The 13,383-nt window shown below is 37.3% G+C and overlaps 1 protein-coding gene across 3 annotated transcripts in view; it reads right to left on the bottom strand.

Annotated features, from left to right (window-relative positions):
• slc66a2.1.S (solute carrier family 66 member 2, gene 1 S homeolog) overlaps window positions 1-13,383 on the bottom strand; it is a 73,849-nt gene that overhangs the window by 24,906 nt on the left and 35,560 nt on the right. For all 3 annotated transcript variants that reach the window (XM_018223574.2, XM_018223576.2, XM_018223575.2), the window contains one exon: window positions 7,953-8,169. In XM_018223574.2, the coding sequence (XP_018079063.1) occupies window positions 7,953-8,169 (217 nt within the window). The remainder of the gene's footprint in view (window positions 1-7,952; window positions 8,170-13,383) is intronic.

Raw genomic sequence — 13,383 nt, 5'->3', positions numbered from 1 at the left:
AATAGCCTGCCTGAAAGCAGTTCCATCCTAAAGTGCTGGCTCTTTCAGAAAACATACGACCAAGTAAAATGACCTGAGATGGCTGCCTACACACCAATATTACAACTAAAAAGAAAATCTACTTGTTGGGTTAGGAATTAAATTTTATATGGTAGAGTGAATTATTTGCAGTGTAAACAGTGTAATTAAGAAATAAAAACAACGCCATGAAAATCATGACAGAATCCCTTTAAGCCACACTAACCATTTCTTTTACACTGCAGTGCTTTCCAATAACAGGGCCTTGGATTTTTAAGCCAACAATTTTCTTGCCCTTTCTCAGCAACCTACAAAGCACTTTGCATTTCAATGTAGAAACATAAAGATTGAAAAACCTGAATATATTTAACATGAAGGGTAGAAAGTTTTCTCCTTGTTTCTCTGCTGACACATATATTCACAGTGAGAGAGGTGTGTGTGTGTGTGTGTGTGTGTGTGTGTGTGTGTGTCTCTTCTTGACTAATACCCAAATGGAAAATGCACAATGACTTAATAAATAAAAATGTTTTCAGTATCCAAATTTGCAAAACACCAGGGTTCTGCAAGATATGAATTTACTGCATCTCAAAGCCCCAACACTGCATATAATTTATTATGGAGTCAAAAGTTGAATTCTGTCTCACAGTCTGCTTGTTTGTAATGGAAATTCTAATGGTATAAATCAATCATAGAATCTTCATGTCAGGTCTTCCATATCCTGACCAAAGGTAAAAATAAAATGAAATATTTTACAAAGATAATATGTCTGCCAGAAGTGCAACAGAAGTTAGAAAAAGTAAGCAAAAATGACATAATTTGAAGGTATATATTGAGCCTAGCCCAGAGGCTCCCTATTGTTATGCCCCCCGATAATATAAATAGTCAGGGGTATTTTCAATGACACATTGTACACTGGATTTCCATTTGTCTGACCCTAGGACTTGGAACACAGGGCACATTTGGGCACTTTGTAGCCAGCCATTTTCAGCAGGTGACGTCACCAAATCAATTGTTATGCCAATATTTTGCCATAGCTTGTGAAAAATGCAGGTGTCAAATTTCCAAGCAATGACCTGCTAACAAGCAGGGGCACTTTCAAGCAACTCCCAAAGCAGGCAATGGGAGCATTTGGGAATGCCTTAACAATCCTTGGTGACAAAGCGCCCCTGTAGTCATTGCTCTAAAGGACAACTACAGCTAACGCTATTTAAAATGCTATCTGCACAGAGCAGATGCAAACAAACAAGTGTGGTGCAATGGAATCCAATATGAAGATTCAGTTGCTCAGAAGAGGACAAGGACATAGTCATGTACAGTGACTATGATTAAAGGGTCAATTTTACTATCAAACATTTATTACAGTGGTGTCTTTTTTGTTGTTATACCACAATCGATACAACACAGATTGAGTCCATCTAAAATCTTTCCTGTGTGATCTATGGGCATCCTCCACATGTGCATGTCTGTGATAACACACATACTGAACTCCATGGCACAGAGACGGGGGCTTAAGGGTTAAACGTGATCATCATTTAGGTTCTGCTTGCCTAACACTTGTCAAAGAAGTGCCAGAAAGTAAAAGAGATAAAAATAGAAAAGAAAAATACTAATAACAATGTTATTTTATATTTTGTGTAAATGAAGCAAGATTTTTTTTCTACAATTATATAAAAAAAAAATATAAATAGCATGCACTCTGACTTTTATATGTTTCTGTCCCTTTGATACAATGCTAAATCCCTCTTGACAGCTTGCGGAGGTGGCAGTTCAACTTCATAATCTAAAACACATTACATTAATCGTACTGCGCTCGGAATTGCCAGCACGCTGCTGTTAAATGGCATACTTTTCTTATTGTTCTCTGCTGGAGAGGTGAGCGGCAGACAGCAGCCTGGATCCTTTGATTCAGACAAAGAGTTGTGCCTCACAATGCATAATTATTCAAAGTAGTCTGTTTTGAGTTTGTCTGTACAATGTGTGCCCTTCTTGTTCTGCGTGTTGATATGCACTTAGCTTCTACAGTTACTCCTCCCCAAATCATTGCCATCCTGTTAAAAGTAAAATATCTCCTAATCATAATGAGGGTTTATTTTACATTTAGGAATTAAGCAGGCAGGGTGTACTGTATAAGCAGAAAATGAATTCTCTGCAAAGTGGCATTTATCTATAAGAGAGATCTACCATATTGCTTGACTCACTATTCTCTATTAATAGCACCATTATTAGTCTAAAGCATTGTGCCAATGCAGACAGTATCTGTGGAGTATGCTTCAAGGCAACCAAAATAAAGTGGCATTACAAGATTTCCAAGAGGACTCGCATTCTTGTCGTTTTAGAAGTTTGTTAAGCACAAGTTACAGGCATCAAGAGAAGCTTTACAGTATTATTTCAGGGTTATCTGATTAATGTTTGCTGGGCCCTAGAGCCCTCAATGTTACACCAGCCTTCAAATTTTGGTATAGCTATTGAACTGTAAAAGTCAGGGTCTGTCCAACCACCAATAATGCCCATTGCATATCATTGTACCACAGTGCATGGGAGTCCTGCTCCTGAAGTCACTGCCTGCATACAAATCTTTTCTGCCATAGGATCACAATTACATAAACAGGGTTCCCACTAAAACAGTTTGCACATGAATGATGACTGGAGAAAGAAGAGTTTATAAAAATACAAAGCATACCTGTTGTGTCATGAGATTCTTGCATTTTAACATGCATACACCAGCCCTTTGAGCACAATAAGTGTATGAAAACCACTACTGCAAATATAGCTGCATTTTAAACCAGAGGTAACTAAGGAACTGTTCCTTCGGAAATGTGAAAGAACAAACAAGATCATAGTGTATTTTACATTCAGCAACAATAATATTTGTCAACCACTTAGGGCTAACAACTCACATCAGACTACATTTTATTGGATTATTTCATTAACCTGTATGCATTCAGACACAATGCTTATTGTGGTGCTGCAGTTCCCAAATAAAAGGAAAGAGTATATATAGCAAATGTTCTCCTACAGGAAAACGTCTTATTTGCTCAATGTCAAAACCATCTTGTAATTTGACAGCAGCCATCATTCAGATCCTTACACAAGTTATTACAAGTAATGATAACATCCTTGGCTGCACTATTACTACAGACAAACAGAGAAAGAAACAGAGGTACACAACTATGCATGTTGCTTACATTTTAAAATAATGTTAAAGGTTAAAGTGTTTAAAAATAATATAAAATCAATATTTTTCAAGGTAAAGCTACGTCTGTATTTCTTCTATTTCCTACTAATCATAGGATTATAGCTGTCTTTGTATATAACAGATAAATGGTCCTTAAAGGAGAAGCAACCCCCTAAACTAATGAAAACCCCTAAAACCTTACCCTCCTTAGTCCCCCCTCCCTGTTCCCCCCACCCAGGTGTTAATACCTGTAAATGCCCCTAAGTCTTTAATTACCCCTCGCTGCAGAGACAGCAGAGCTCACGAAAGCCATCTTCCGGCGCTTCGGTAATCTTTAGGTCCCTTCGGCAATTTCCATGCCGCAGTTGTTCGAGACTGGAGTTGTTCAGCGCATGCGCAGTTGTTTGAGACCAGAATATTGCTACAACTGCGCATGCACTGATACGCCGCTTACTTACTGAAGACTCCCGAAGAGGTGAAGATGGCCCATTGAAAATCGGCCTATACAGAGAAGGAAAGGACCGCATTCCAGGTCCAATGGTGTCCTAAGCCAACTTAATAATTTACTATGCTAAGGAACCATACATGGACCGATAAGCTGCCCTAGTCAGTCCGCTGAGGATGGCGGTTTAACATGGTCCTATGTATGGCCAGCATTAGTTTGATTTAAAGAGTGGGGATCCAGCTAAGCCTTATCACACATACAACACATTTGTGGATGTGTATCATGGCTTAAAGGCAAAGGAGGTGTCGGAGGACCTCAGAAGAAAAGTTGCTGATGCCCATAAAGCTGGAAATGGTTACAAGACTAAAAAGACTAAAAAGAGTTTGGACTCCACCAATCGTCAGATGAATTGTGTACTAATGAAGAAAATTTAAGACCATTGTTACCCTACCCAGAAGTGGTCGATAATCAAAGATAACTCCAACTGCAAGGCGTCTAATAGCCCAAGAAGTTACAAAGTAACCCAGGTTAACTTCTACGCAACTGGAAGCCTGTCTCACATTGGCGAATGTTGGTATTCATGGCTCCACCATAAGAACAACGAACAGCAATAATGTGTATGGCAGGGTAGCAAGGAGAATCAGCCTGGCAATTATAGGCAGGTAAATTTGACATCTGTGGTGGGCAAATTATTTGAAGGCTTGTTAAGGGATCACATTCAAAATTTTGTCCTAGTGAATGGCATTATGAGCAGCAATCAGCACGGCTTTATGAAGGATAGGTCATATCAGACAAATTTGATTGCTTTTTATGATAAGGTAAGTAAGATGCTGGACAGCAGGGGGCAGTAGCTGTGATCTATGTATTTGGATTTTGCCAAACCGTGTAATACCGTGCCCCACAAACGTCTGCTTTCTAAACTAAGGTCTGTTGGGCTTAATGCACATGGATAGGAAACTGGCTACAGGGTACAGAGGGTGGTTGTTAATGGTAAATTCTCTGCTTGGAGTAAGGTTCTTAGTGGGGTCCCTCAGGGCTTGGTATTGGGTCCACTTTTATTTAACGTGTTCATTAATGACTTAGGGGAGGGTATTGTAAATAATTTATAAGTATTTGCAGATGACACAAAACTATCCAGCTCAATTAATTCCATCCAGGATGCAGCATCCTTGCAACATGATCTTGACAAACTGGCAATCTGGGCTGCTAAGTGGCAAATAAGATTCAATGTTGATAAATGTAAAGTTATGCACATGGGATGTAAAAACATCCAAGCCACGTATACCCTTAATGAGACTGCACTAGGCAAATCCATAATAGGAAAGACTGGCCAAATTGGGGATGTTCACGCTGGAGAAGAGGCGCTTAAGGGGTGATATGATAACTATGTATAAATATATAAGGGGATCATATAATAATCTCTCTAATGCTTTATTTACCAGTAGGTCTTTTCAGCTGACACAAAGTCACCCATTCTGATTAGAAGAAAAGAGTTTTCTCCTAAATATTCGGAAGGGGTTGTTTTTTACAGTGAGAGCTGTGAAGATGTGCAATTCTCTCCCTGAATCATTTATACAGGCTGATGCATTCGATAGCTTTATAAAGGGGTTGGATGTTTTTTTAGCAAATGAGGGAATACAGGGTTATGGAAGATAGCTCATAGTACAAGTTGATCCAAGGACTAGTCAGGAAGGATTTTTTTGCCCTCTGAGGCGAATTGGAGAGACTGCAGATGGGGTTTTTGCCTTCCTCTGGATCAACTAGCAGTTAGGCAGGTTAAAAGGCTGAACTTGATGGAAGTGTGTATTTTTTCAACCTAACTTACTATGTTACTATTTAAGAACCTTATTCCATCTGTGAAACAAAACAAGGTGGTGGAGGAGTGTTCTGTTTTGCTGCATCTGGGCCTGGATGATCATTGATGGAACAATAAATTCTGAATTATACCAGAGAATTCTAAAGGAAAATGTCAAGACATCTGCCCATGAAAATCAGACGATGTTTTAGGATCACATTCATATAGAAAATTTAAAAAAGTTTACAAACTTTGAAGTCGCTGAAATTGTGCTAGAATTTCATTGCCTGTCCCTGCATAGCATTATTATGTAGCACTATTGTGGAAATATATATAGTAATTACTGAGTAATCCCTAAACCACTTTTTTTTAGTTTATAGGGACGCCAAACCTCTGGCATGGTACAGTAAGTTCAGTATATAAATTACAGCTTTCTAGCTATAATCTTTTTTCAGGCTTCAATTTTTTTTAAGCACACTTTGTGAAGGGCAAAGCTACCCAATTGTTCTATAATTAATTTCTAATTAGCATACAGTCTGCTGAGTTCAAGGGGAACTGTCACTATTAACAAAATTTGCTTCACTGTAGTGGATGCTTAATAATCCTTTTTGACAAATAGATTTTAATATTTTTAAGATATACATGATTAATTAGTGTGCTTCCTCAACATAAAACTTTTTCCTATAGCAAACAAGTCAACCCTGGTGTTTGTCAGTAGCACACTGCTGGCTCATGCTGGAATCAGCCACTAAGAGCAGGTCAATTCAGTCACAGCACCGGTCTGCTGCAAAAAAAGAAATCATTAAAGGAGATCTCCACCCAGATAACACTGTTTGCATAAAGAAAGAGAATTAAATTGTAAGCAACTTAAAATTTTCTCAATGCAGAATTTTCCTCTCCTTCCAGTGTAATTGCAGAAGTTAGAGGGAGTTGCAAGTGCAATTTGATTCAGTGAGTACAAACACGGACAACTGAAACAAGAACAAATCCTAAAGCACTCTCGCCAACATAGTCTGCTTCCCTAAGACTACAGGTAGTAAGACAAATGTAATGCCGTCTTAAATAGACTGCCACTCATCACTATAAGAACTGCTTGTTTGACAACCTCTTTCCCCCCCAATATGTCCACCAAAGGCCGGCAATATCAGGCTAATCCAATCATTCGGCCCTAGGGCCAAACATTCAAGATTACAAGGACAGGAATAGGTGCCAATGCAGTCCTCGATCTGACAAGAAAATCAAACTTGCTTGATCGACATTGTTTTTGATGATGGTGGCCTTTTATCCAACTGTTACCAATACGGACAGCCACAGTCACTATTTTGCTTTGAAGACTGTTTGTCATTTTTACCAGTGCATTCCCTGAAATGACAGAATGGATGCATATCTTCTAATGTAACTATAAATGAAGTGTTGATGAGGTTAAACAACCTAACATCTGGCCCCTCCTTATGCCCACGGAGAATAACAAATATATCCACACTCAACAGAGTCAAAAAGTCAGCACTCATTCTATCATTCTGTACTGATAGTTTTCCTTTGGTTATAAACTCCCTGTTTATGATTGAACAGTTTCTGCTCAGATATTGTATCAAAATAGCACAAAGTCTCTTTGGAAATTCTGTGTCGCTTACAAAGAATGAAGCCCACTTTGTCATGCTGAATGTCCCCTACATTCTGGAGCTTAGCAGCATTTTTCTTTGTAAGGAATAACGGTTTAAATAGTCCTGCATCACTGCATATTTCCTTTTCGGAATCAGCTCTTTGCTCTGAAACATCTGAATAGTTCTTCATTCAGCACTAATGCTAGTAAAGAATATTTTGTGTTCCACCCATTGCAGAGCTTTGCTTAAATTGTATTGTAGAACACAACTTACTGCCAGACAGAATTTATTACATACAGAAACTGATAACCAGTTATTGAATCCCCTGCCCATCAATCTTACTTTATATACACAAATGCCTAGGGAAGAATGCTTTGTGTTTGGAAAGGAGACATTTAGCAAATGTCCTTGGCATGGTATAAATAAATACCAGTTGGTTACTGTGTTTTTGTTTCATTTTTTTTTTGAACATAGCAAGAAAGTAACTAAAAAGTCTTAAAGGGAAAATGCCAAACTGTAAATAAAGCCCTTTTCCAAAATACAGTAACAATACAAGGGTTTCCTGTAGCTTAGGCAAACTTAAAATATAAAACCTTATGACTGGGGTGCCCTATTAGAAGATGAGAATCTACTAGCAGATCATACGTTGATAATCAACAAATAAGATCAGCCCATTATGGTTGACAATATCTCCATTAGATCACCATTCTTTGTATCAATGTACTTCAATGTTTGTGGGAAATTGGCTTTTCATTATATAGAGATAGCCATTGCGCTATCTCTCAAAGTTAATGATCGTTGTAGAATATGATGGGATATGATAACTTCCCTAAAACGTATTCCCCACACTGCTAAACTTCCTTATGATGAATGTGGAATGACAGAGTGAAGAGGGTTCACTATTTAAGTACTCACCTCATTCCCTCAGTAGAGTAGTTCTGATGATTTCTGTAAAGCTGAGGCACACCAAGCAAGGCCTCGGTGAAAACGGCAAGGAAGCCCAATATCTCTACAAAAAGTGAAGAGTCTAGGAAGAGGTAAGTGATGTATCCTGTCACAACAGTGAAGGCCAGAACACACTGTATAAAGTCTATGAATCTGCTCCAGTGCCAAAAGAAAGCTGTATCAAAATCTGTAATGACAAAATAAAGAGTCATTAGCAAAATGATGCACACCTGTAGTCACGTTTCTTTTTGACAAATGTATGAACTACATGTTCATATGCTATATTTAAAAGAGCAGTAAAAAAAAACAAAAAAAAAACAGCACACTGCCAAATTGTCTGAAACATGCCAATGAATCCACACCGTGTATATGTCTATATACAGTGTATTTTTTTGCACCTTATTCAGCAAAGCAGAGTGTTTTGGTAAGGAGCAAGTACTGTATTGACACAACATATTTGTTTTGCATGATTTTCAGTGTAGGTATGGTTGCCAAACTTCTAACTCACAATCATTTTCTCTTTGATAAAAAAAATACTACTTACAAAAATGTGGAACAGCTAAGGGAGTGAAATCCCCCCCCTTATGACAACCTTTATATGGGTTGGTGGGAATATACACACCTTTATTATGAGGACAATTTTTACAAAAAATGTATCTCCTATTAAGGTAGATATATCGATGATCTGCTTTTTATTTGGAAGGGTTCACTGGAACAGTTTGATCAATGTTTTGCTTATCTGAATGAGAATGACCTTAATCTCACCCACTCCATGTAATTAAAGGGATACTGTCATGGGAAAAAAACATTTTTTCAAAATGAATCAGTTAATAGTGCTGCTCCAGCAGAATTCTGCACTGAAATCCATTTTTCAAAATAGCAAACAGATTTTTTTATATTCAATTTTGAAATCTGACATGGGGCTAGACATTTTGGGGCTAGACATTTTAGTGCAGAATTCTGCTGGAGCAGCACTATTAACTGATTCATTTTGAAAAAAAGAATTTTTTCCCATGACAGTATCCCTTTAAGTTAGAAATTTTTACGTTACGTTTTTGCATATGCTAATTAGGATTCGGAATTTGTTTGGCCCGGGCACAAGAAATCGGCTGAATCCAAATCCTGCTAAAAAACCCTGAATCCTGGCCGAATCCCGAACCGAATCCTGAATTCGGTGCATCCCTAGTCCCTCTTCTATGTCTAATACCCCTGTTACAGAAACGGTGGGGTTCTGGTTTTGAATCCAAAGCACCTCTTTGTATCTTTGCGTATAGCCCCTATTTTCCTTGTATAAAGAAAAACCCTTTCTATTCTTCAGACTGACCCTGTATTCGACAATATTTTGAGTAATGTCTGTAGATTTGTCACTAGAAAAGCAAAAACCGTAGGTAATACTTTGGCCCCCAGTTCGGTCACATCTGAGATGCGCACCGCATACAGATATGGCTCTACAAGATGCCTAATATGTACCTATGTAAACAATAACAAACGTTTTCGTCCTCAATATCTAACAAAAACGACTCCATCAAACAATATATAAATTGTAATACTAGGAATGTTATTTACCTATTAACCTGCAGCAAATAGGGTAAACAATATGTTATCCAGAAAGCTCAGAATTATAGAATGGCGGTCTCCCATAGACATATTTTATCAAAATAATCCATGTTTTTAAAAATCTTTCATGCATGAGAGATGCATGAAAGAGAGAAGACTGGAAGTAGGAGACAGTATAGCTTTGGTGTGGAAAACCTAACAATTCTATCTTCTATCTAATTCTTCAGGCTAAAAAAGGCATATGTTAACTGCACTATGGGAATTCTATTAGTATGACGAGGAGAAATATGATTGAAATAATTTATATTATAATGGACATTAAAAGGGTAATAAAAAGTCATAGGAATTACTTTATTAATTAGGCTGCAATATAAGACTGGATGTGCAGCAGCTCTATACGTTATCATTAGTGATTAGCTAAAAAATTTTCTCAAAGTTTCGCAGCAAAAAAAGATGTCCATGGACTCCAATGGTTAAAAAAAATTGTTACCGTCAAAAAAAAAAATTGTTGCATGTCAAAAAAATTGTCGTCCGTTGACTCCCATGCATTTGTCAAATTTTTCACTTTTTGTGAATTTTTGGCAAAAAGGTCAGGTTTGCCCATTAATATACCTGAACGGCACCCGAAGAGAACACATTGAAGGCTCAGCAAATGACACAAAATCATTAAGTCTTCAGTGAAGACATGGCAGAAAGTACTCCTGAGAACTAGTCCAGACAAAAACAACTGTCTGAGAGCTTTGAAACTGCCACACTTGTATTTCAGCACTATGAATTTGGCACACACTTCTAGTTTGCAATAAAGGTTCCGATCATCCTTTCAGAGCTTTTCACTGCAGATCAGCAGTATAGAGTCATAGGGTATGTGTACATGAGATAAAAGAATGGCAGATGTTTCAAAGATCCACAGTAATGCCCTGTAGTTTACACCACATATATCCTTGAATCCATTAAGCAAGGGGATTATCATCACAACGGTATTCTAACAGGGTTCCTTGCCGAAAACCAAATATGGAGCAGCTTCATTTTTCCTGCTACCCTCTTTAGTTCTATAAATAAAAATTAAAATTAGGTAAAAGGACTGATAAATATGTCTCCATGGAAAAATTCAGGTATTTGGATGTTGTGGGTATGAAAAGTAGATGGATTATGGGTGCAAGTGAAAGGGTCAGCAGGGCTTTAAGCAGTGGCATAACTATGGAGGAAGCAGACCTGCAGGGTGCACAGGAGGTATATGAGCCCCTAATTAATATACAGTTTCATTGAATATTGGTAAAACAAGTCAACAACTCCTAAACATTTTGGGGGCCTGTAAAATAATTTGATGTGGGGCCCAGTAGTACCTAATTACACCACTGGCTTTAACTAATGGATCTCTGATTACATCACTTCTGGTCTACTATACAGTCACTTTCGCTTTTATGGTGGCCAGCTCAGATTAGGTAGACTGTAGGATTGTTGTAAAAGAAATTTTACACAAAGCAACTTCTAAAAGCAAAAGGAACATAGGTTGAAGCAATTGTTAGTAGATCTTTCAATAGAGGTATTAAAAAAAAAAAAGAAAGAGAGAGCACTCTACATAGAAACACACTATAGTCTATTGAGCTCTATGAGAAGTCTTTTAAACTCAGTATTTTTATTTCCCTCTTTTAATCTAGTAAGAGTCTAAGGGAACCCTGGTGCCAGTACAGGGACCTGTTATCCAGAATACCCAGGACCTGGGGTTTTCTGTAATTTGGATTTTCCTACCTTAAGTTTGATAACAGATTTCCAGAAAACCAATTCTAAAAAAAAATTTAAATTTAGTCAGGTGTCAAACAGTAAACTGAGCTGGTCATCATTCCCAGTGGATTTCTAATTGTGCTGTGATTAACATACTCTATTCTGTAATACTTGAGTGAAGCAGCAGCTTGGGCCTCACACAAAGAAAGGATTTGGGATTACAGCAACTGCAGGCTAGTTTATTAAGTGATTATTACAAGTGTGTTATTAGTAATATACAAACTACAATTCATTACAAACTGAAAGGCTAAATCACATTTAATTAATTACAAACAGGGGCATAACTACAGAGGAAGCAGAGGCTGCAGGGGGGACCCAAGAAGTACAGGGGCCCCATAAGGCCCTAATTAAAAAGCAATTGCAACATTTTGGTTAAAAAGGACAACCTATATATATGTTGGGGGCCCTAAAATTAATTTGCTGTGGGTCCCAGTAACATCTAGTTATGCCCCTGATTACAAGTAAATATTTTGTTGTTACATCAAATATGGGTTCTGATATAGTTAGCAAGTAAATACTTTTGACTGCCTGCCAGCGCAACTTACATGAGTGAATCCACTTAGTTTTTATTATTACACTTACAATGTCCAAGGACAGAACCAAAACTAAGACTGTTAGAGGCTTATTTATTAAAGGTTGGATTTTAGTGGTTTTAGAGGTCTTTGAAACCATGACAAAATAAACTCTCAAACTCTAAAACCATGACTAAACTGACAAAATCTAAAACCATTGAATACATTAAGGGGCAGATTTATCAGTGAGAATTTAGAACTCACCACAGAAAAACTCACTCACTTTCTATTCATTCCTATTGGATTTTTAAAAGCATATTTATCAAAGGGTGTACTCCATTGATAAATACGATTCTAAAAATCCAATAGGAATGAATAGAAAAGTGCGTTTTTCTTAGGTGAGTTGTAATCTCACACTTCGATAAATCTGCCCCTTAATGAACCTAAAAAAAATAGCAGAAATAGGAAAAAACTTCTTTTTTTGAAAATGACATTTGAATGTTAGTAAATAAGCACCTTGTATTTTGGTCTTGTGAGTTTTGGAATACTGTCCTCCAAAGGGTACAGCATGTCAGTGGCAGCAAAAAGATAATAGTTTATGGAAGGCCGATATTGCGCCAACAAATATTGATCAAATGGGCCAATTTTAACACCCATTAATAGATTGTCATTTTACCTTTGAAAAGATTTGATGCTTTAGAAACTGGGTGAAAAGGAGCTTATTTTATTTCTCAAGGACTTTCCATAGAGAGTTCAACATACTCTTCCAATAGACTCCACAGAGAGTTCACTAGACTCCAGTAATACACTACAGTTTTAATTAGGGATGCACCTAATCCATTATTTGGTTTGGGGTTAGGGCAAGATTCAGCTGAATCCAAGTGCCTGGTCAAACCAAATCCAAAAAATCGTGTGACTTTCCTTCACATAAACAAGGAAGTCCTAAATAAGTGGATTCCGTGTATCCCTAGTTTTAGTAAAACTGTGCCAAGCAGATATTTGACTTTACAAAAATATCAGAGAGCACTTCATTCAATAGCTTATTTTTTGATTCTGCAGTCAGATCTAATGATTGTATCCACTCTTTCTGAAGAGATATTTATCACAATACAAACCCTATGGGGAAGCAAATCGCTGTAGTTAAATGTGCAAACAAATCTGCATAAATTAGTAGCACAAGAATCCAGTAATCTGATTTAGTAGACTGGATGTGACTACAATTGTTTGTATGATTAATATCCTCTTCTTTGTTTCTTCCTGCAACTTAATTCCTTGGTTTGCCTACTTACTCTCAGCACGTCATTAAAATAGTAACTGGGATTATGTTAAAAAAATAACAGAGAAATAAATAACATAAATAGCCTTTTAGACTAATGACCTGAGCTAGATTAGCATTTAAAATTCCACTGTTCCAGTATTCCATATACTGCAGAGATTCAAACAAAGGACAGAAGTTTACGGATTTAATACCTCTATAAAGAAATAAGAAAGAAACAAAAGAGAGAATAATAAAGGGAAAGGTTCAGGTCTGCGACTATGTATACAGATGT

Source organism: Xenopus laevis, chromosome 6S, assembly GCF_017654675.1.
Source record: "Xenopus laevis strain J_2021 chromosome 6S, Xenopus_laevis_v10.1, whole genome shotgun sequence".
In the NCBI taxonomy this organism is placed as follows: Eukaryota; Metazoa; Chordata; class Amphibia; order Anura; family Pipidae; genus Xenopus; species Xenopus laevis.
The sequence above is the reverse complement of the archived record's forward strand: the minus strand, read 5'-3'. Positions and strand labels throughout refer to the sequence as shown.